Source organism: Microcebus murinus, chromosome X (genome assembly GCF_040939455.1).
Source record: "Microcebus murinus isolate Inina chromosome X, M.murinus_Inina_mat1.0, whole genome shotgun sequence".
Taxonomy (NCBI): domain Eukaryota; kingdom Metazoa; phylum Chordata; class Mammalia; order Primates; family Cheirogaleidae; genus Microcebus; species Microcebus murinus.
Genome location: NC_134136.1, coordinates 78067419 through 78090523, shown reverse-complemented (window position 1 = coordinate 78090523; position 23105 = coordinate 78067419). Strand labels below are relative to the sequence as shown.

The window sequence follows — 23105 nt, the reverse complement described above, 5'->3', positions numbered from 1 at the left end:
TAGATAGTTACTCAATGCATAGTAACAAAACTGATTTTTATAATTCATTAGTAACTATCATCTACCCCTATCCAGGATCATACCTGAATATAATAATTTCATTTAAAAATGTATTCACTTTATAATTCTGCTTATTTTTATACTTATGATGCTGCATATAAATCATAAAATATAGGGATGTATGTACTTACTATTTTTCTTTTTCTTTTTTTCCTATTAGTCATTTAGTGTCTTTATGTATTTTGACACAGTTTAAGAAAAAGAATTAGAGTATGGGGACTAATGAAAGAAAATACAGAGTTTTAGTGAAAAGTAGGGTCAATGGGAGAGGTAAAAAGTTTTAAAACCAGGCTGGAGTTATTGATTCTTGTTATATCTAAGGTACTTGGTAAGGAAGTAAACCTGTTGAGGTATAAATTATTCTACTTTCTCTTTGTATAGGTAAAGGTAATTCTCTCTATATAGGTAATTCATCCACAGGCAGAGGCAACATGTATATTTCATAATCCCTCTATGCTTGTTGCAAATACATTTTAAAAAATACATTAATGAAGAATATAATTAATTCTTCATTAAAAATGATTTAATGAAGAATATAATTAAATCATTTTTGACAGCTGTGGAATTATGAGGAGAGCTCTCCTAAGAAAACATGATATAAGAACTTTTAGTTAATAGTGTCAAAGTGAAGGGTTCTAATCTGCTACCTGAGGCCTCTATGCATCTCTAAAAGAAAGAGTAGGACTTAATTAAATACCATCATACAGCAAATACTGAATGAATTTCTATTTGAAAGGTCCCGTGATATGCACTAGAATATAAAAGTGAATAAACCATTCTCTTTCCTCACAGAACTTGACATTAAATGGGGAGGCAGAAGCAAATAATTACAATAAAGAGAAAACACTGAGGATCAAGCACGAAAGGGTGGTCAGGAAAGGTTTCACAGCCCAGGCGCGGTGGCTCATGCCTGTAATCCTAGCACTCTGGGAGGCCAAGGCGGGCGGGGCGGATCATTTGAGCTTAGGAGTTCAAGACCAGGCTGAGCAAGAGTGAGACCTGTCTCTACTAAAAAAATACAAAGAAATTAGTTGGACAACTAAAAAAATTATATATATAAAATTAGCTGGGCATGGTGGCGCATGCCTGTAGTCCCAGCTACTCGGGAGGCTGAGGCAGCAGGATTGCTTGAGCCCAGGAGTTTGAGGTTGCTGTGAGCTAGGCTGATGCCACGGCACTCTAGCCCTGGCAACAGAGTGAGACTCTGCCTCAAAAAAAAAAAAAAAAAAAAGGAAAGGTTTCACAAAAGTGGTGCCCCTTGAAGGAAGAGTAAGTGTTTCCCTTTCAGGGCATAGGACAGAGGGGTACATTGAGGGAAGTTTATGTAATTCAGTATTTCAAGAGACTGGGGCATAGATCTGTACTTATTGGCATTAAATAATCTACCAAACATATTGTTAAGTACAAAAAGCAAGACAAAGAAAAATATAATCATATGATTCCATGTATGTGAAAAAACAAAACCATATTGGTGTCCATATATATGTGTGTGTGTGTGTGTGTGTGTGTGTGTGTGTTTATAAACACATGACAAAATTTATAAAAGAACATCTATCAAACTGGTAACATTAGTCATTTCTGTGGAGGAGAATGGATGCAAATACAGAGATATTAAGGGAGACTCCATTTATGGTTTATGTGTTTTAGAAGATTGTTTTCAGTTATTATGTGTGTTATTAAATATAATAAGGAGATAATAATGAATAAATAAATGGAACATTTATACAATGGAATGTTATTCAACCACATAGATGTCATTATCCAAGTCAGTAATTTGCAGATATGCTTTAGATTTGGAACCGTTTTTTCAAACAGTAGTATCAAATCCAATTTTTTGGAAAAAGTAGAGTGATTTTGTTTTTAAGTTAGACTGGAGGACCTGAAGATCCCGATTCCTGTGTTAGTGTATGTGCACGCATGCAAATAAAGAGATATAGAATGCTATATAGGTCCTGGGGTGTTAACAGTCACAATCTATGGGAGATAACATTATAAATGTTTTAAAATTTTCTTTTTTATTATATATTCTAATTTTTAGTAAAAGATAAATATTGTTAGTAATTGCTTTTGTAGAAAATACTCAATACTGGGGCTATATGGTGAATTAGACACTCATACATTGATGATGAGAGTATAACTTGAGCCATCTGTTTTGGAAAGAGATTTATTACCATGTCTCAAGAGTGTGAAAATGATCATACCCTTTGACCTAGTAATTATACTTCTAAGACTTTGCCCCATGAAATAACTTATGTAAAAATATGCTTATGAGAGCATTATTTATAATGAGAAATTGGAAATGACTTTAATATCTTATGTTCCATTTGATGAACTATTATGATGGTCTTAAAATTATATTCAAGAAGATTCTTAAAAAAAAAAAAGAAGATTCTTAAATAACATTGGAAAACGCTTGGTAAGTGAAAATACCCCTTCTCTGTCAGCCCTTTCCCCACCTAGATAAACATTAATTTTTATTTCTATTGCCATAGATTAGTTCTGCCTCTACCTGAACTTTACATGTAAACTTTTGTGTCTCCCTTCTTCACTCAGCATAATATCTTTGAGATTTATATATATCATTGTGTATAGCTATACTTTGCTCTTTTTAATTACTGTATAGTAATCCATTATATGAATATACTACAATATATCCATTCTTCTGTTGATATATATTTGAGTTGTTTCCAGTGTGGGGCTATTATGAATAAAGCTCCTGTTAGCATTCTTGTTCATATCTTTTGGTAGATATATGCACTCATTTCTCTTGGGGAAATACTTAGAAGTAGGAATGCTATACTATATGGTGAGTGTATGTTTAATTTTATAAGAAACTGCCAAACTGTTTTCCAAACTGTACCAATATATACTCCCACCAGCAGTGTATTGGAATTCTAGTTATTCCATATCTTTGCCAGTGTTTGTCATTGATAATCTTTTATTTCAGCCATTCTGGTGGACACAGAGTAGTGTCACATTGTGGTTTTATATATATTTACATGCTTTTGGTTTTAACATTCATATCTTTTGAACTAATAGTTTAATTTTTATGATATTTTCCTAAGACCATAATCTGAAAATCCAGAAAAAAGTTATATAACAATATATGCACTTTACTGTATAACTTATAATAGTTACATATGAGAAATAACCTAACTGGATATTAAGGAAATGATTACATAATATATGATATATTCATAGTGATAAAATATGCAGCCATTCAAAATTATTTAGATAGATCAGATTAATATAATGAAAGCAGGGTACTAAATTGTACATAGAGCATGGTATCAACTATAGAAAAATATGTGTAAATTATTCCTGCAGGTATAAGATAAGAAAAAAAGAAAAATATGTGTATTAAAATAGACCAGCTATACTTCAACAACAAAAATTATTTAAAATAATACTGTAGGCCGGGTGTGGTGGCTCACGCCTGTAATCCTAGCACTCTGGGAGGCCAAGGCGGGTGGATCGCTCAGGGTAAGGAGTTTGAAATCAGCCTGAGCAAGAGTGAGACCCCGTCTCTACCATAAATAGAAAGAAATTAATTGGCCTACTAAAAATGTATAGAAAAAATTAGCCGGGCATGGTGGTCCATGCCTGTAGTCCCAGCTACTTGGGAGGCTGAGGCAGTAGGATTGCTTAAGCCCAGGAGATTGAGGTTGCTGTGAGCTAGGCTAACATCATGGCACTCACTCTAGCCTGGGCAACAAAGTGAGACTCTGTCTCAAAAATAAAATAAAATAAAATAAAATAAAATAAAATAAAATAAAATAATACTGTAAGAGAACATTCCAAAATATCTTTGGATGGTGGTACTATGTGAGTTTTTTTTCCTTATCCCTAATGATCATGTGATCATTTCAGAATAGCATGAAATATAAGTAAATTTTATTTTTTTTTAAGTATTCCGTATTTTGCGTTTCATAATGCTTTTCCCTACCTAATCTTTTCTGCAAAGTGAAAATTTGTTCCCTTGTGTTTCTTTAAATATTTGATTTCTGATATTATTTGACTCCCAAATTATAAGTTATATGAAAAAGATACTCTCATGTTGTTTCTTCTTCTGAAAATCTGATATTCCAATATCCAGTCCAGGACAGAAGATAAAATAAAGCGATTCAAGAAAGCAGTTGAGTACTATTCAGTCACAACCAAACTCTCTTCGCTGCCAGTGGGTCCCTCCTTTCTAGGTAAGTCTTCCATCTGACCCCAAGCTGCTCTATTCATAGAGGAATCTGAGTTGGTTCTTCAGGAACTCTAGGGCCAGAGTGGAATCACTTATATTGTATCCTCCTAAAAGTCAGTCCTATTTGATAGACATTCTCCTTTTTATTTTCATGTCATAAGAGAGGTGACATAAGAAGGTCCCTGCTTTCTCAAATTTATATGGATAAATGGGTAACAGATGGGGTGCAATGCCATTTCCTTAACTTTGGCTACTTCTGGTGCTAACTTCCATTCTGGCCTGATATATGTAAAATAGCCCTGTCTTTGGGATCAGGCCAAAGTGTAAATTCCACCTCTGCTGCCTGAAAACTGTGTGACCTTGGCAAATTACATTTGTATGAAATATGGCTCATGATACTGACTTTATAGGATTGTTATCAGATAAAATCATTTATGTAAGGCTCCTGGCATGGCACATAGTAGCTATTTGATAAATTGTAACTTATTTATTAATAATAATTTTTAGGTGCTATGAGGTGAGGAGAATATAACATGGTAGCATTATTAGGATTGACTGAAGTATAGCCCTTTTCTCTTGGCTTCAGGTTTTCAGAATAATAGGCTTGGAAATCCTCCCCTTCCACGACATCAAATGGGCACCATTTCTGCTGGCAAGCCAGTGGTAAGCATCCTTTAATACTTCTGAAACTATTTGTTAGCATTAGTCTTGGGTTGCTTCCTGATTTTTATAGCCCAAGTTAAGGAGTTAGGCTCATTCATTGTTATCAGACTGTCAAGGCTGCATATACCTACATCACATTTCAACTTGAGGCTGGCAGATTGTGTAAAAAAAGCATCCAAATCAGAAACCACCAGGGCATTGTGAAGGTAGATTCACTAATGTCAGAGAATGGTCCTAGGAGACTTGTACTGATCCATTGTCCTGCTTGTGGAGGATTCTGTTCATATATCACTATTAGAACTATTTCTCATTATTCTCAGTAGGTACTTTGTATCTCAACAGTCCTTGCTACTGGCATCATCCACTATGTCACAACTTTTGAGAGAACCATCTTGGTGCCTGGTAAAATGTTAAATAGCTTTTCTGTCTGTTTTGTCCTTTAGTTTGCTCACCAAGTACCCCAGAAAATGAAATATCCACCACCATTCCCAATGGGACCCAACTCATCTTTTCTCTTCTCCCCCCATGCTTTGGGGGAATCCCATGCTTTTTCTGAGGATTCCATGCTGCAAGACAGCCCCTTTGCCAACTGGGCTGTCTCTTATGACTCCTCTGCATCCCAGTTTCCCAATTACCTGACTTCTAAAGCTTCACCTCCTTTGGGACCAGACTCTTCCCACTCCTCTTCCTCTGATGGTGATGAACCAAATGGAGCTAGCTCTGAGTAAGTATCTCTATAGTCACTCAGGGGAATAGACTTCTGAGGCATCTGTATTCCTTTGCTGATAACCTGGGTAGGGATTATGGGGATGTGTACATTCCTGGCTTTCTTCTGTAGTTCTTTGCTTTCAGGAAAGCAAAGTAAGAAAACTTTCTCTGTGCTTGCCTGCTTCATGCTTATTTGGCCCTGTGCAAGTGGTAATTTTCAGACACCCAGGCCACTGAGGTAAAAGACAGCATAACAGCTGGTGAGGGAAGCCCTGGTATGCATGTGCTCTATATCGTGGCTATCATTTCTTAGTTTGTGAGGGGAGTAGGTTGAATGTAAAAGAAAAAAAAGAAAAGAGTTTATAGAGTAGAAATATTGGAACAGTAGAGTAGGCGGTTACATTGCTTAGTAACCAAGACAGAGTTCTGAGGATTAAAACAGTAGGATTTTTTTCTGCCATTAATTTACAATCATAGAAAAAAAATAAAACAGTAGGATTTTATACTAGTTCATTTGTTCACAGATTATTCCTCCAAGTAGATTATTCCTGGGAAACAGAGCTGCTTTGTGGTTGTAACTGTAAATATTTTCTTAATACATAAGCAGACTCTACATGACCTCTTCCAAAGTGTAAATGATCCAAAGTGATTCTCATGACTTTTGATTGCTTTGGTTTGTGTCAGGTGAAAGAAGCCAGGAGGGCAGTGATGGCCACTGAGAGGAAAGGTAATAGGTCCAGTGCTAACCCAGTTTCCTGACCTTCAGAGGGTTTATGAGATTTCTTGGGCCCAGAATGGACATCCTGAGTTGGAATGCCTTTATCAACCTCCCTTTTCTTTTCTACACTGTCTTCCTAATTTTTTTAGTCATACCACAGAAGCACTTAAGCAGCAGCCTGAATGGGAAGATCCCAATGGTGACAGGGGTTCTTGGGTACAACCGGTTGATACTGGAGTTTCAGAAGCCAGCCTAGGTGATGCTGAGCCCCACATCCCATCTCTGCTGTCTATGTCTACGAGGAACCACATGGACATCACCATTCCACCCTTACCTCCGGTAGCTCCAGAAGTCTTACGGGTTGCCGAACACAGACACCGGAGGGGTCTTATGTACCCATATATCTATCATGTCCTCACTAAGGTGAGGCAGCCCATCAGCACCTACCTCCCTGCTCTTAACACTGTACTTCATACTTATTAGGACTGTAAGTTACCAGAGAAAATTTTGATCATTAGTTTCTGAAGGGAAATAAAAGGAAACAGCAGGAGATGGGACTGTGCAGTAAATGAGGCCCCTCAAAGAGAAGTGTAATTGTGAGATTTTGAAGTAGATAATGTACCAAATTGTTAGACTCTGGTTCTAGGGATGGACACAGTCTCATAAGAGGCTTTATACCCTTGCTCCTTATCTCTTCCTCTACTTCTGCAGAACTGTTCCTTTCCTCCAGTTTTACCATACAAATCCATCGCCCAGCAAAATGTCTATCATAGACTTTTCCCATTGGTCAGTCCTAGTTGAGACTCTTTATTTATTTATTTATTTTTGGAGATGGAGTCTTGCTCTGTCACCTGAGCTAGAGTGCCATCGCCTCAGCCTAGCTCACAGCAACCTCAAACTCCGGGGCTCAAGCAATTCTCCTGCCTCAAGCCCCTAAGTATGTGCCACCACGCCTGGCTGATTTTTCTATTTTTAGTAGAGATGGGATCTCACTCTTGCTTAGGCTGGTCTCAAGCTCCTGAGCTCAAGCAATCCTCCAGCCTTGATCTCCAAGAGTGCTAGGATTACAGACATGAGCCACCACGCCTGGCTTAGTTGAGACTTTAAAAATGGAATATAGCTTATAAATTGGCTATGATCAGCTGGGCTCATTACAGTTTCTTTTTTCTTTTTGAGACAGAGTCTCACTCTGCTGTGGTGTCAGCCTAGCTCACAGCAACCTCAAATTCCTGAGTTCAAGCAATCCTTTTGTCTCAGCCTCCCAAGTAGCTGGGACTACAGGCATGGACCACCATGCCCGGCTATTTTTTTCTATATATATATTTTTAGTCGACCAATTAATTTCTATCGATTTTTAGTAGAGACGGGGTCTCACTCTTGCTCAGGCTAGTTTCAAACTCCTGACCTTGAGCAATCCTCCAGCCTTGGCCTCCCAGAGTGCTAGGATTACAGGCGTGAGCCACCGCACCCGGCCTACAGTATTATTTTAAATAATTTTTGTTGTTGAAGTATAGCTGGTCTATTTTAATACACATATTTTTCTTTTTTTTATCTTATACCTGCAGGAATAATTTACACATATTTTTCTATAGTTGATACCATGCTCTATGTACAATTTAGTACCCTGCTTTCATTATATTATACTAATCTGATCTATCTAAATAATTTTGAATGGCTGCATATTTTATCACTATGAATATATCATATATTATGTAATCATTTCCTTAATATCCAGTTAGGTTATTTCTCATATGTAACTATTATAAGTTATACAGTAAAGTGCATATATTGTTATATAACTTTTTTCTGGATTTTCAGATTATGGTCTTAGGAAAATATCATAAAAATTAAACTATTAGTTCAAAAGATATGAATGTTAAAACCAAAAGCATGTAAATATATATAAAACCACAATGTGACACTACTCTGTGTCCACCAGAATGGCTGAAATAAAAGATTATCAATGACAAACACTGGCAAAGATATGGAATAACTAGAATTCCAATACAGTGCTGGTGGGAGTATATATTGGTACAGTTTGGAAAACAGTTTGGCAGTTTCTTATAAAATTAAACATACACTCACCATATAGTATAGCAATCCTACTTCTAAGTATTTCCCCAAGAGAAATGAGTGCATATATCTACCAAAAGATATGAACAAGAATGCTGGCCGGGCGCGGTGGCTCACGCCTGTAATCCTAGCTCTTGGGAGGCCGAGGCGGGCGGATTGCTCAAGGTCAGGAGTTCAAAACCAGCCTGAGCAAGAGCGAGACCCCGTCTCTACTATAAATAGAAAGAAATTAATTGGCCAACTGATATATATATGTAAAAAATTAGCTGGGCATGGTGGCGCATGCCTGTAGTCCCAGCTACTCGGGAGGCTGAGGCAGAAGGATCGCTGGAGCCCAGGAGTTTGAGGTTGCTGTGAGCTAGGCTGACGCCATGGCACTCACTCTAGCCTGGGCAACAAAGCGAGACTCTGTCTCAAAAAAAAAAAAAAAAAAAAAAAAAGAATGCTAACAGGAGCTTTATTCAAACTGTAGCCCGGCCTACAGTTTCTTTTTAGCCTGAAACTCTGTCTGAATGTAAATAGACAATTTAGTAGCTAGGCTACAGTTTATTACTGGTTCTTCTGAGCTCAGTTCGAAACCTTAAGATAACTCATTTTCTCCTTTCCCTGGACCGTTCTTTTGTTAGGGTGAAATTAAGATCCCTGTATGTATTGAGGATGAGTGTAACATGGAGCTGCCTCCAGCTGCTCTCTTGTTCCGGTCAGCTCGTCAATATGTATATGGAGTCCTTTTTAGTCTGGCAGAGACACAGCGGAAAATGGAACGCCTGGCCATACGGAGGCGGCTGCCTGTAGAAGGTAAGTGTAGTTCTAGATTTGACAGTTCTGTCAACACATGACACAGAGCAAAAATGTCTTTGTAAACACATTATACTTTGTGGCTGTGGAACAGTCTTTAAGAAAATGCATCATTCACCGGATTACATACTGGTATGGGAAATACATTAACTTAAGCCCCAATTCTGCACTTACCAAGCATTCAGAGTGACTATCACTTGTAATAATCATAGTGGGCTTTGGGAAAGTAGAGGTGTATCTGCCACAGTCTCTTGTCTTTCATGAGGTTTTTGTTTTGATATTTGATCCTATAGTCTGCAGTCCACCATCCCCAGTAACAGTCCACGACCTGTTAAGGACCCGGCAGCAGAGTTTCCCTGCAGCTACCCCATGCACCCTTCTCACTGTCCACCCAGTCCATGGAAAAATTGTCTTCCATGAAACTTAGGAAGGGGGTCACACAGCAGGAGGTGAGCCATAGGTCAGCAAATGAAGTTTCATCTGTATTTATAACCTCCCTTCATTGCTCCTGTCACCACCTGAGCTCTACCTCCCCTGCCCCTCCCCCACTTCTGTGGAAAAATTGTCTTCCATGAAACTGGTCCCTGGTGCCAAAAAGGTTGGGGACTTGCTGCATGTAGTTGGAGCCATTGAGGTGTTTTAAGCTGCAGAGTGATGTGATCAAATTAGCGTGTTCAAAACAATACTCTAGATTTCTCTTTCTGGGAAGATGGAGTAGATTAGATGTACTTTTCCCTATTCCTCTTGCCCAAGTACAACTAAAAGCCCAGGACTTACATATTAAACAATACAAGACACTCTAGAAGACAGACTGGCTGAGCATCTTGGGACCCAAGGAGTGTCACAGTGATACAATAGTGAGTTACCTGGGTTTTCTTTTGCCTCACATATCCCATTCTGGGTGTGGGACAAGCCCAGAAATGCCAACAGCAGCAGACCAAAAAGAGCCCCCCTACCCCGAAAAAGCCTGCTTTCTCTGCCCAGAGGACCAAAATGGAACAACCTAGCAACACAGAACATTTTTACATAATAACCGCTGCACTCTAGCCAAAGACCATAGAAAAACTATGTTCTAACCCACCCCCACCAGCAAAGACCAAATGAAGAACCTTCAACCCTTTGAAGAATACTTCGACCCTTACTAGGCTGTAATGACATACCCCACCTATTCCTGCTGGGGAGGTGTCATACAAGGTCAAGTAGGGAGCCAAGACTCCCACCTAGTAGTAATGAAACAGTGTCCCCTTCACCTCCTAGAGTGATGTCAGAAAAGGCCTGCTAAAACACAAGATTTAAATAAGATCCAGAGTCTTTTAAAATAATACCCCATATGTCTAGGTTTCAGTTGAAAATCCCTTACCATACCAAGAACCGGAAAGATTTCAAATTTAGATCTCAAACTGACTGAGGAAATAAAATGAACACAGACATGATAGAAGTTGGAATTGCCGGGCGCGGTGGCTCACGCCTGTAATCCTAGCACTTTGGGAGGCTGAGGCGGGCGGATCGCTCAAGGTCAGGAGTTCGAAACCAGCCTGAGCGAGACCCCGTCTCTACCAAAAATAGAAAAAAATTAATTGACCAACTAAAATATATATATATACAAAACATTAGCCGGGCATGGTGGCGCATGCCTGTAGTCCCAGCTACTCGGGAGGCTGAGGCAGTAGGATCGCTGAGCCCAGGAGATTGAGGTTGCTGTGAGCCAGGCTGACGCCACGGCACTCACTCTAGCCTGGGCAACAAAGTGAGACTCTGTCTCAAAAAAAAAAAAAAAAAAAAAAGAAGTTGGAATTATCTGACAAGAATTTCAAAACAGCCATCATAAAGATGCTTTGACAAATAATTACAAATGTGCTTGAAACAATTAAAAATAGAAAGTTTCAGCAAAGAAATAGAAGATATAAAGAGAAACCAAATGGAAATTAAGAACAAAAATATAATAACCAAAATAAAATTCTCAACGGATGGGTTAAATGGCTAAATGGAGACAGTAGTGGAAAGAATCAGTAAACTTGAAGGCAGAACAGTAGAAATACCTACTCTGAATAACAGAGAAAATAGACTGGGAAAAAAAAATATGAAGAGACCTGTAGGACTATAACAAAAGACCTAATGTTTGTGTCATCAGAATCTCAGAAGGAAGGAGAAAGAGGGTAGAACTGCAAAAGTATTCTAAAAAATAATACTTTGGCTGGCTGAAATATCCCCAAATTTGATAAAAATATATAACTATAGATTTAAGAAGCTGAGTAAATTATAAACCCAAAGAAATCCATGCTAAGATACATCATGATCAAACTTTCCAAATGTAATGATAAAAAAAAATTTATTGAAAGCGGCCAGGCAGAAATGATGTATTACCTGTAAGGGGAAAATAATAGAAATAACATCTGATATGTCATCATAAGCCACGGATTTCATAAGGAAGTAGCATGAATTTTCAAGTGCTAAAGGAAAAGAATTGTAAACTCAGAATTCTATATCAAACAAAAGTATCCTCCAGTAATGAAGGGGACATCAAAACGTTTTCAGGTGAAAAAAACCAGGATAATTTTTCATAAACAGACCTACCTGAAAAGAATGGATGAAGGCTGGGCGCAGTGGCTCACACCTATAATCCTAGCACTCTGGGAGGCCGAGGCAGGCAGATTGCTCAAGGTCGGAGTTCAAAACCAGCCTGAGCAAGAGCCAGACTCCGTCTCTACTAAAAATAGAAAGAAATTAATTGGCCAACTAAAAATACATAGAAAAAATTAGCCGAGCATGGTGGCACATGCCTGTAGTTCCAGCTACTTGGGAGGCTGAGACAGAAGAATTGCTTGAGCCCAGGAGTTTGAGGTTGCTGTGAGCTAGGCTGATGCCAGGGCACTCTAGCCCGGGCAACAGAGTGAGACTCTGTCTCAAAAAAAAAAAAAAGAAGAAGAATGGCTGAAGGTAGTTCTCTACACAGAAAGGAAATGATAAAAGAGGGAATCTTGGAACATTAGGAGGGAAGAAAAAACAGTGGAAAGAACAAAAGTAGGGATAAATATGATAGACTTGCCTTTTTCTCTTGAGTATTCTAGATTATATTTCACATTGAAGCAAAAATTATAACATTGTTTAATGTGGTTCTCTATCTATGTAGCAAAAATATTTAAAGACAATTATAGGCTGGGCGCTACGGCTCACGCCTGTAATCCTAGCACTCTGGGAGGCTGAGGCAGGCGGATTGCTCAAGGTCAGGAGTTCGAAACCAGCCTGAGCAAGAGCGAGACCCCATCTCTACTAAAAATAGAAAGAAAATTAATTGGCCAACTAAAATATATAGAAAAAATTAGCCTGGCATGGTGGCGCATGCCTGTAGTCCCAGCTACTCGTGAGGCTGAGGCAGGAGGATCGCTTGAGCCCAGGAGTTTGAGGTTGCTCTGTGCTAGGCTGACGCCAGGGCACTCTAGCCCGGGCAATAGAGTGAGACTCCGTCTCAAAAAAAATAAAAATAAAGATAATCATAAATGGAAGAGAGTAAAGACTCAGAGCATAGGTCAGGTTTCTATGCTTTACTTGATAAAATGTCAACACCAGTAGACTGTGATAATCTATGTATATATAATTTAATACCTAGAACATGCACTGAAAAAAGTACACAGATATACTCAAAAATGCTATAAATAAATCAAAATGCAATTCAAAAATTAGTTCAGCCAGGCTCAGTGGCTCACGCCTATAATCCTAGAACCCTGGGAGGCCAAGGCAGAAGGATTGCTTGAGCTCAGGAGTTGAGACCAACCTGAGCAAGAGTGAGACCCTGTCTCTAGGAAAAATAGAAAAATTAGCTAGGTATAGTGGCACATGCCTGTAGTCCCAGCTACTTGGGAGGCTGAGGTAGGAGGACCACTTGAGCCCAAGAGTTGGAGGTTGCAGTGAGCTAAGATGACACCACTGCAATCTACCTAGGGCGACAGAGTGAGAGACTGTCTCAAAAAAAAAAAAAAAAAAGGAAAAATTAATTCAAGTAATCACAGGAAGGGAAGAACTAGAAAGCAGAGAAATGAAAAGCAGAGAGAACTAACAGAAACAAAAATAAAATGACCGACTTAATTCATGTAAGAAGTATGACTATACCAAATTAAAATGTAGAGATTGGCAGACTAGATAAAAACATAAACCATCTATGTGCTGTCTATAAAAACTTACTTCAAAGGCCGGGCGCTGTGGCTCACGCCTGTAATCCTAGCTCTTGGGAGGCCGAGGCGGGCGGATTGCTCAAGGTCAGGAGTTCAATACCAGCCTGAGCAAGAGCGAGACCCCGTCTCTACTATAAATAGAAAGAAATTAATTGGCCAACTGATATATATATATAAAATTAGCCGGGCATGGTGGCGCATGCCTGTAGTCCCAGCTACTCGGGAAGCTGAGGCAGGAGGATCACTCGAGCCCAGGAGTTTGAGGTTGCTGTGAGCTAGGCTGACGCCACGGCACTCACTCTAGCCTGGACAACAAAGTGAGACTCTGTCTCAAAAAACAAAACAAAAAAAAAAAAAAACTTACTTCAAATATGAAGGATATATATAAGTTGAAAGTAAGAGGATGGAGGATGATATACCATGCAAACATTAATCAAAAGAAAGCTGCAATTCTGAGCAAGAAAAATTGCCAGAGGCAGAGAAAGACATTATACAGTGGTAAAAAGGTGAATCCACCAAAAAGATAGAGCAATCCTAAATATGTAGCACCAAATAACAGAGCCACAAAATATGTGATACAATAATTAATAGAACTGAAAGGATAAATAGACAAACTCAAAATTATAGTTAGAGACTTCAACCTCCTTATTAATTATAAGACAACTAGACAGAAAGTAAGGATATAGAGGAACTCAACACCATCAGTGAAAAGGATCCAATCGACTCTTATAGAACACAGAATAAAAGCACAATACATATTCTTTTCATGCATTCACAGAGTATATACTATGATAGATCATATCCTTGACCATGAAACCAACCTCAGTAAATTTAAAAGAATTGGGTCAGCTGTGGTGGTTGGTATGTGCCTAAGAAACTACTGAGGACGCTGAGGACACTGAATAGGGAGAGTCACTTGTGCCCAGGAGTTTGAGACCAGTCTGGGCAATGAGCAAGACCCCATCTCAATGAAAAACTTTAAAAAATGTAAAGAATTTAAAACATACAGGGTATATTTTCATTCCACTGTGGAATCAAACTAGAAATCAATAACAGAAAGATAACAAGAAAATCTATAAATACTTGGAAAATAACAAAGCATATCTATATAATTCATGGATCCAAGATGAAGTCTCAAGGGAAAGAAAGAAATATATTGAACTAAATGAAAATAAAAAGATATTAAAATTTGTGGGATGGCACTAAATCATTGCTAAGAGAGAAATTAATAGTATTAAGTGCTCACATTAGAAAAGAAGTCTCTAATCAATAATCTAAACTTTCAGCTCAAGAAACAAGAGGAGGAGTAGAAAACTAAACCCAAAGTAAACCAAAGGGAGGAAATAATAAAGAGCAGAAATCAATGAAATTGAAAACAGAAAAACAGTAAAGAAAATCAATTAAACAAAAATATTGTTCTATGAAAAGAAAAATATAATTGACAAACTTCTAGCAAGACTGCAAAGAAAAAGCCAGAAGACCCAAATTTAAATGAACGAGAGAATGAAGCAGGATATCACCACAAAACCTACAAACATTCAGAGAATTATATGGGAATAATATAAATAATTCTACACACATAAATTTGACAACTTAGATGAAATAGACCAATTTCTCAAAATACAGAAATTACTATCTCACCCAACATAAATATTAATGAAATTTAAGAACTTTCCAAAAAAAATGTTGCTCAGATGGTTTCACCGGAGGGTTTTACCAAATATTTAACAAAGAATTAACATCAGTTCTACATAGTCTTTTCCAGAAAATAGAAGAGGCCAAAAAGTTAAAAGAAAAAAAAAAAAAAAAAACAGGCCCAGCCAAAAAGTTAAAAAAACAAACAAACAAAAAAAAACAGGCCGGTGTGGCTCACATCTGTAATCCTAGCACTCTGGGAGGCCCAGGCGGGAGGATTGCTCAAGCTCAGAAGTTTGAGACCAGCCTGAGCACTGAGCCCATCTCCCCAGGCACTCCATCCTGGGCAGCAGAGTGAGACTCTGTCTCAATAAAAACCAAAACAATATTCTAGTGGTTGTGGAGCATGGGTGTAAGGTGGAGCAAACAGGATGAAAAGTAGTAACAAATAGTCTGGAGACTTTTGTCCGGTGAAAGATGATATTTGAGCCACTAGAGTATTTGTTGTGCTGGAGAAAAGGGAACAGATAGAGGGGATGATAAGGAGGTAGAATCAGCAGGATGTCAGTGATATCCAGCTGTGTAGGAGGTGGAGGGGAGAGAGAACTCTAGGATGACTCTTAAGTCTCTAGCTTGGGTGATTGAGTAAGTGCTAGATGTCTCAAATAAAAGAGGCCATAGCTTAAGAGGCTGAGATGTATTAGAAGTATATAGAAGCCATGTTTTCCTGGTCTGCTACACCTTTGTAAATCTAAAAGATGTTGGTTTTTTGAGAGTTTTGTGTAATTTCTTTTGGGATGTCTTTGGGATGTCTTATTGTCTATTATGAAGCCAGATAGTCAAGTAATTTTTCCTTGGACTTCTTTCCTTGCCTAGCCTAGAACATCAACTTAAGAAATAAGTTTCAAAGTAATTAAAAACTGTGTGACATTGGGCCTTGATTTCTTTATCTACAAAATGACCTCTATGTTTTGTGATAATGTAGTCATAATACTTCTGTCTCAAATTTTTATGAGAATTAAATGAGTTAATATATGTAGAGTACTTAACACATCAAGCCCCTAATAAATGCTTACTATTCCTGCTGTTATTGATAATAATAAAAATTATAGTAACAAAAAAATTAAAAGATGTTGAAATGCAATGAATATTGAAAATTATGGCCAGCTGTAGAAATGCTCTAGAGCCTATTTTCCCTCAATTTCTGTTTTCTAGTTCCTTCAGTGATCCTTAAAGAGTGGTCTGCCTATAAAGGGAAGTCACCTCAAACCCCTGAGCTGGTGTCTGCACTGACATTTCGAGAATGGACTTGCCCAAACCTCAAGAAGCTCTGGCTAGGCAAAGCAGTTGAGGACAAGAACAGAAGGATGCGGGCCTTCCTGGCCTGTATGAAGTCAGACACACCCAGTATGCTCAATCCAGCCAATGTCCCCACCCATCTGCTGCTCATGTGCTGTGTACTACGGTAAGCCATGTGACAGAGAGGCAGCCAGTTCTTTTCTCTTTTACTTTTTTGACATTTCTTTAAGCAAGTGTTTTTATGATATTTCAGGGTGGGAATATTTTTGTTTTATGTTCATCTTAGACTTCAGAAACACTGAAAATGATTGTTAGGTTAGTCTCCTCAGTTTTGATCTTTTATGTTTGGTTTTACTTTAGTTTTTGTCTACTTCACTACTCATTCCTGATCCAGTTCCCTTCTTTCCACCCATAGTCATCCACTTTTAGGTATTTGATGTGTATCCTTCCAAGCTATCTTCCATATATTTATTTAGACATGTGCACCCATGCACAGTCTCTAGTATTTTTTATATATGTAGATATTTTTTCCTTTTTTGACTTGAAATGTATTGTGCTGTATACCTCATTTTGTTTCTTACTTTTTTGTCACTAAATGTTATTTTTGAGACCTATCAGTATTCATATATGGTTCATTCTTTTTGACTGCTGGATTATGTTTCATCAAATACTAATATCATAATATTTTATTTATTGATTAATGGATAGTTATTTCCAGTTCTTTGATATTACAAACAGTGCTGTGGGGAATATCTTCATAGATGTTTCTGTCTCTCTGTGTTCCTGTGTCAGTTTATCTGAAGTATAAGCCAAGGAGCAGAATTCCTGGATCCTGTAAAATAGCATGTATATTTTTCACTATTGCCAAGTTGCTCTAGGTTATAGCTGTACTAATTTATATTCCTATAAACAATACTTAAGTGTTTCTATTTGTTCATATTCCCAGTGCTAATATTATACAACTTCTTAATTTTTGCCAATTCAGTGGATTTCAAGTAGTGTGTTTTAATTTGCACTTATTTGCTTACAGATGAGGTTAGTCTTCTGTTTTTATGCTTATTAGCCACTTGAGTTTCCTCATTCTCTGAAGTGCTTATTTATCTTTCACAGTGGCTATTAGGTTACTTGTCTTTTTCTTGATGATTACAGAAGTTTCTTATCACATATGTGTGTGTGTGTATATAGACACAGATATAGGAGATATCTTTTTTATATTTCTCCAAGTTTTTTTTTTAGCAAATCAAGGAAGAATCCAGGATGTTCAGTGTCATCTTCTGCTTGACAAGGTCTTTTCTATAGGATTCACCTTGGCTGATAAAGTGAATGGTCCGTTCTTCCTGGAAATAGATTTTATTGACGTGTTTACTGATCCAGCCCACACAGAAGAATTTGCCTATGAAAATTCTCCAGAACTTAGTCGAAGACCTTTTAAATAAAGATCATGTGATAGTTTTGTATTACTAACCTGAGGGCAGTAGCATCTCAGTAATACAGACAAAATATATCTTTAGTGGCATCCAAAAAATATGCAAAGGGAAGCATCATAAATCAATGAGGCAGAGATGAATTTTTAAAATAATTATTGTTTAGAGAATTAGATTAGCATTTGGGGAGAAAACATATGCATTTAGAGCCATGCCTCACATAAATTCCAAATGGATTGATTAAAGAGATAAATGTAAAAATAAAAGATAAAAGGCAGAATAAAAACTGAACAATGATTTAACTGACCTTGGGATAGGAAAATAATTTTTAAAGTGAAAATAAACAGAGAAGGCTTAAGCCTGGAGCACGCTAGCACTCTGGGAGGCCGAGGTGGGAGGATCGCTCAAGGTCAGGAGTTCAAAACCAGTCTGAGCAAGAGTGAGACCCCATCTCTACTAAAAAAGTAGAAAGAAATTAATTGGCCAACTAAAATATATATAGAAAAATTAGCTGGGCATGGTGGCGCATGCCAGAAGTCCCAGCTACTCTGGAGGTTGAGGCAGGAGGATCACTTGAGCCTGGGAGTTTCATGTTGCAGTGAACTCTGTGTAACACACTGCACTCCAGCCTGGGTGACAGAGAGAGACCCTGCCTCAAAAAATAAATAAATAAATGAATGAATGAATGAATGAATGAATGAATGAATGAATGAAAAGTAAAGAAACAATGGAGGCCAGAAGGCAGTGGGACAGCATATTCAGTGTGCTGAAATATAACACTGTCAACTGTGAATCTTTAATCCAGTAAAACTATATTTTAAAAGTGAAAACAAAATAAAGACATTTCAAGATAAAGAAAAGCAGAGAATTTGTTGGTAGCAGACCTGCCTTATAACAAATACTAAAGCAAGTTCTATAGGCTGAAAGCACCTGACAACAGACAGTAATTCAAATCCATACAAAAACAAACAATACCAGCAAAGGTAATTGTGTAGGCAATTATTTAATACAAAAGTCAATGTAGCTGCATTTTTTTCTCCTTTTTTCTCTTATTTGAAAAACAGTTGCATAAAGCAATATGTATATAATTGTATTGTTGAGCCCATCACATATAGAAATGTAATATATTTGATGGTATCAGCACAAAGAAGGTAGGTAGGAAAAAGATGTATTGGAGTAAGAAAATGATACCAGATAGTAAATCCACACTAAGAAATTAAAAGAACCAGAAATAGTTAGGATAATATAACAACAGCTGTGAATATATACTTGCAATTCTTTTTTTCTCAACATCTTTAAAATACATAAGAGTATATAAGATAATAATTGTAACAATGTATTGTTGAGTTTGTATATACACAATAAGTACAGCAATACTCCCACAAAAAGGGGAGGGAATGGAGCTATATGGGAATAAAATTTTGATATTTCACTGGAACAAAGTTAGTATATATCTAAAGTAGATACTGGTAAGTTAATTTGTATATGATAAACCCTACAGAAAATAACCCCAAATTTTAATTTTAAAATTATTGAAGGAATTAGGCCAGGTGCCGTGGCTTACATCTGTAATCCCAGCACTCTGAGAGGCCAAGACAGGAGGATCGCTTGAGGTCAGGAGTTTGAGACCAGCCTGAGTAAGAGTGAAACCCCATATCTACTAAAAATAGAAAAATTAGCCAGCCATTGTGCCATGTGGTCCCAGCTACTCAGGAGGCCAAAGCAGGAGGATTGCTTGAGTCCAGGAGTTTGAGGTTGCACCAAGCTATAATGATGTCACTGCACTCTAGCCCAGGTGACAGAGTAAGACTGTGTCTCAAAAAAAACATATATTAATGGAATTAAAATGATACACTAGAAAACATCCACCGAAAACAAAGAAGACAGTAAAGAAAGGAGTTAGAAAGGACACTTGAGACATATAAAATGCAAAATGGCAGGTACAAATCTACCATATTAATAATACCATTAAGTTTGCTTACAAATCCAATCAAAAGGGAGAGATTGTCAGATATGTACAAAAACAAAATCCAACTGTATTCTATCTACAGGAGACACACTTCAGATTAAAAGATTCAAGTAGGTTGAAAGTAAAAAGATACATACACAAATAACCATAAGAGAGCTAGATGACAATACTAATACCAGACAAAATAAGCATTAAGACAATAAAAATGTTACTAGAAACTAAAAGGAAAATCTTATAATGATAAAAGGGTGAATTTATCAATAGGATAACAATTATAAATATATGCACTTAACAGGGCCCAAAAATAGATGAAATGAAAACTGACAGAAATGAAAGTAGAAATAGATAATTCAACAATGATAATTGGAAATTTCAATACCCCACTTTCAAAAATGGATAGAACAAGTATGTAAAAGGTCATTAAGGAAATAAAAGACCTGAACTATACTATAAACCAGGCGTCCTCAAACTATGGCCTGCGGGCCACATGCGGGTGTTTTTGCCCATTTGTTTTTTTACTTCAAAATAAGATATGTGCAGTGTGCGTAGGAATTTGTTCATAATATTTTTTAAACTATAGTCTGGCCCTCCAATGGTCTGAGGGATAGTGAACTGGCCCCCTGTTTAAAAAGTTTGAGGACCCCTGCTATAAACCAACTAGATCTAGCAGACATGTTTAGAATACTCTTAACAGCAAAAGAATGTATTCTTTTTAAGTGCACATGAAACATTCTGCATGACAGACCATATATTAGGCCATAAGGCAAGACTTATTGAATTTAAAGGGATTAAAATCATGAAATATCACCTCTTACAACAATGAAATGAAATTAGAAATCATTAACAAAAGGAAATTTGGAAAATTCACAAATATGCAAAGATTAAACAGCACACTCCTATATAACTAATGGGTCAAAGGAGAAATCACAAGGGAAATTAGAAAAATACCTTGAGATGAATTAAAACAACATAAAATATATGAGATTTAGGTAAAACGATACTGAGAGAAATTTATAATCACTTACAAAAGAAGAAAGATTGCAAATCAGTAACCTAATCTTCTACCTTAAGAAACTAGAAAAAAGAAGTCTAAATCCCAAAGAAATCAAAATGAAAGAAACAATAAAGACTACACTGGATATAAATGAAATAAATAATAGAGAAAGAATAGATAAAATTAAAACCAGAAGTTGTTCTTTTAAAAACATCCAAAAAATTTGATAAGCCTTTATTTAGCTAGAGTGACCAAGAAAAAAAGAGAAAAGACTCAAATTACTAATATCAGGAATGAAAAAGGGGGCATTACTATTGACTTTAGAGAAATAACCAAGAATATAAAGGAATACTATGGACAATTATATGCCAACAAATTAAATCACATAGATGAAATTGACCAATTCCTAGAATGTTACAAATTATCGACACTAACTCAGGAAGAAAGATTAATAGAAAATCTGAGAGGGACAACTAAAGAGCTCAAATTCATAATTAAAAACTTCCCAAAAAGTAAAGCCCAGGCCCAGATGGCTTTGCTGGTCAATTCTACCAAACATTTAATGAATAATTAAAGCGAATCTTTCACATATTGTTTCAAAAAATAAGAGAAAGGAACACTTCCCAACTTATTCTATGTGGCAAATATTACCTTGAAATCAAAAGTAGACAAAGACATTGCAAGATAAGAAAATTATAGAACAGTAGTCCTTATGAATGTAGATGTAAAACTCCTCAACAAAATAGTAGCAAACTAAATAAAGCAACATATAAAAACATCCTATGTAGTGGTAAAAGACTTTTCCCTCAATAATGAGAACAAGGCAAAGATAGTCACACTACCCATTCTATTCAACATTGTAGTAGAAGTTCTAACCAGCATGATAAGTCAAGAAAAAGGAGCTTGGCCATTGAGGTGGCTCATGCCTGTAATCCTAGCACTCTGGGAGTCTGAGGCAGGAGGATTGCTTGAGCTCAGGAGTTCAAGACCAGCCTGAGCAAGAGTGAGACCCCTCGTACCTACCAAAAAGAAAGAAAAAAACAAAACCAGCCAGGCATTGAGGCATGCGCCTGTAGTCCCAGCTATTCAGAAGGCTGAAGCAGAAGGTTCACTTATAGCCCAGAAGTTACACGTTGTAGTGAGCTGCAATGATGTCACTGTACTCTACCCAAGGTGTCAGAGTGAGACTCAGTCTCAACAACAACAAACAAACAAACAAACAAACAAAGCAAGGCAACTGAACACTCCTTCTCACAACCTTCTACCCCTTAAATTAAAAAAAAAGAACTTTTCTGTTTAGGCCCTGGTGGTTATTGTCAAAATGGGCAAGTTCATGAAATCCAGGAAGGTGGAGCTGGTCCTGGCCAAATGCTAACCCAGAGACAAAGCCATCATCATGAAGGACTTTGATGATGGCACCTCAGGCCACCCTATAGCCATGCTCTGGTGGCTGAAATTGACCACTATCCCTGAAAAGTGACAGCTGCCATGGGCAAGAAGAACATCGTCAAGAAATCAAAGATTAAATCTTTTGTGAACATTTATAACTACAATCACTTCATGCCCACAAGACATTCTGTGGATATCTCTTTGGAAAAAACTGTGGTCAACAAGGATGTCTTCAGAAACCCTGTTCTTAAACACAGGGCCTGACAGGAGGCCAAGGTCAAGTTCAAAGACCGGTACAACTGGGAGGCCGAGGCAGGAGGATTGCTTAAGCCCAGGAGTTCAAGACCAGACTGAGCAAGCTTGAGACCCCATCTTTACTAAAAATAGAAAAAGTAGCCTGGTGTGGTGGCACGTGCCTGTAGTCCCAACAACTTGGGAGGCTGAGGCAGAAGGATTGCTTGAGCCCAGGAGTTTGAGGTTGCTGTGAGCTACACATCACTGACTCCACACTACTCTAGCCTAGGCAACAGAGCAAGACTCTGCCTAAAAAAAAAAAAAGGTCGGTACAAGATAGGCAAGAACAAGTGAGTCTTCCGGAGGCTATGGTTTTAGATGTTTTTTCTTGTTTGTTTCAGTCATTACAAATACAAAAAAAAAATCCTGAGGGGTGAAAAGGAATAAAAGGCAGAGTTATTGCAAAGGAAGAAACAAAGAACATGATCTTACATAGAGCTAATTCTAAGGAATCCACTGAAGGACAATTAGAACCAATAAATGAATTTAGCAAAATCACAGGATATCAGATCAACATACAAATATCAATTGTATTTTAGTATACTAGTGATTATTCCAAAAATAAAATTAGAAAACAATCCTTTTATGATAACATCAAAAAGAATGAAATATTTGGGTATAATTTAATGAAAGAAGTATAAGATTTGTACACTGAAAACTATGAAACTGTTGAAAGAAATTATAGAACATTTAAATAAATAGAAAAGTACCTCATGTTCA

At 37.3% G+C, this 23105-nt stretch overlaps 1 protein-coding gene across 1 annotated transcript in view; it reads left to right on the top strand.

Moving 5' to 3' along the window:
• Positions 1-23105, top strand: part of FAM120C (family with sequence similarity 120 member C) — a 118399-nt gene that overhangs the window by 62354 nt on the left and 32940 nt on the right. Inside the window, exons 5-10 of the mRNA XM_020284870.2 lie at positions 4157-4256; positions 4839-4915; positions 5359-5639; positions 6491-6764; positions 9041-9212; positions 16232-16481. Of these exons, the coding sequence (XP_020140459.2) occupies positions 4157-4256; positions 4839-4915; positions 5359-5639; positions 6491-6764; positions 9041-9212; positions 16232-16481 (1154 nt within the window). The remainder of the gene's footprint in view (positions 1-4156; positions 4257-4838; positions 4916-5358; positions 5640-6490; positions 6765-9040; positions 9213-16231; positions 16482-23105) is intronic.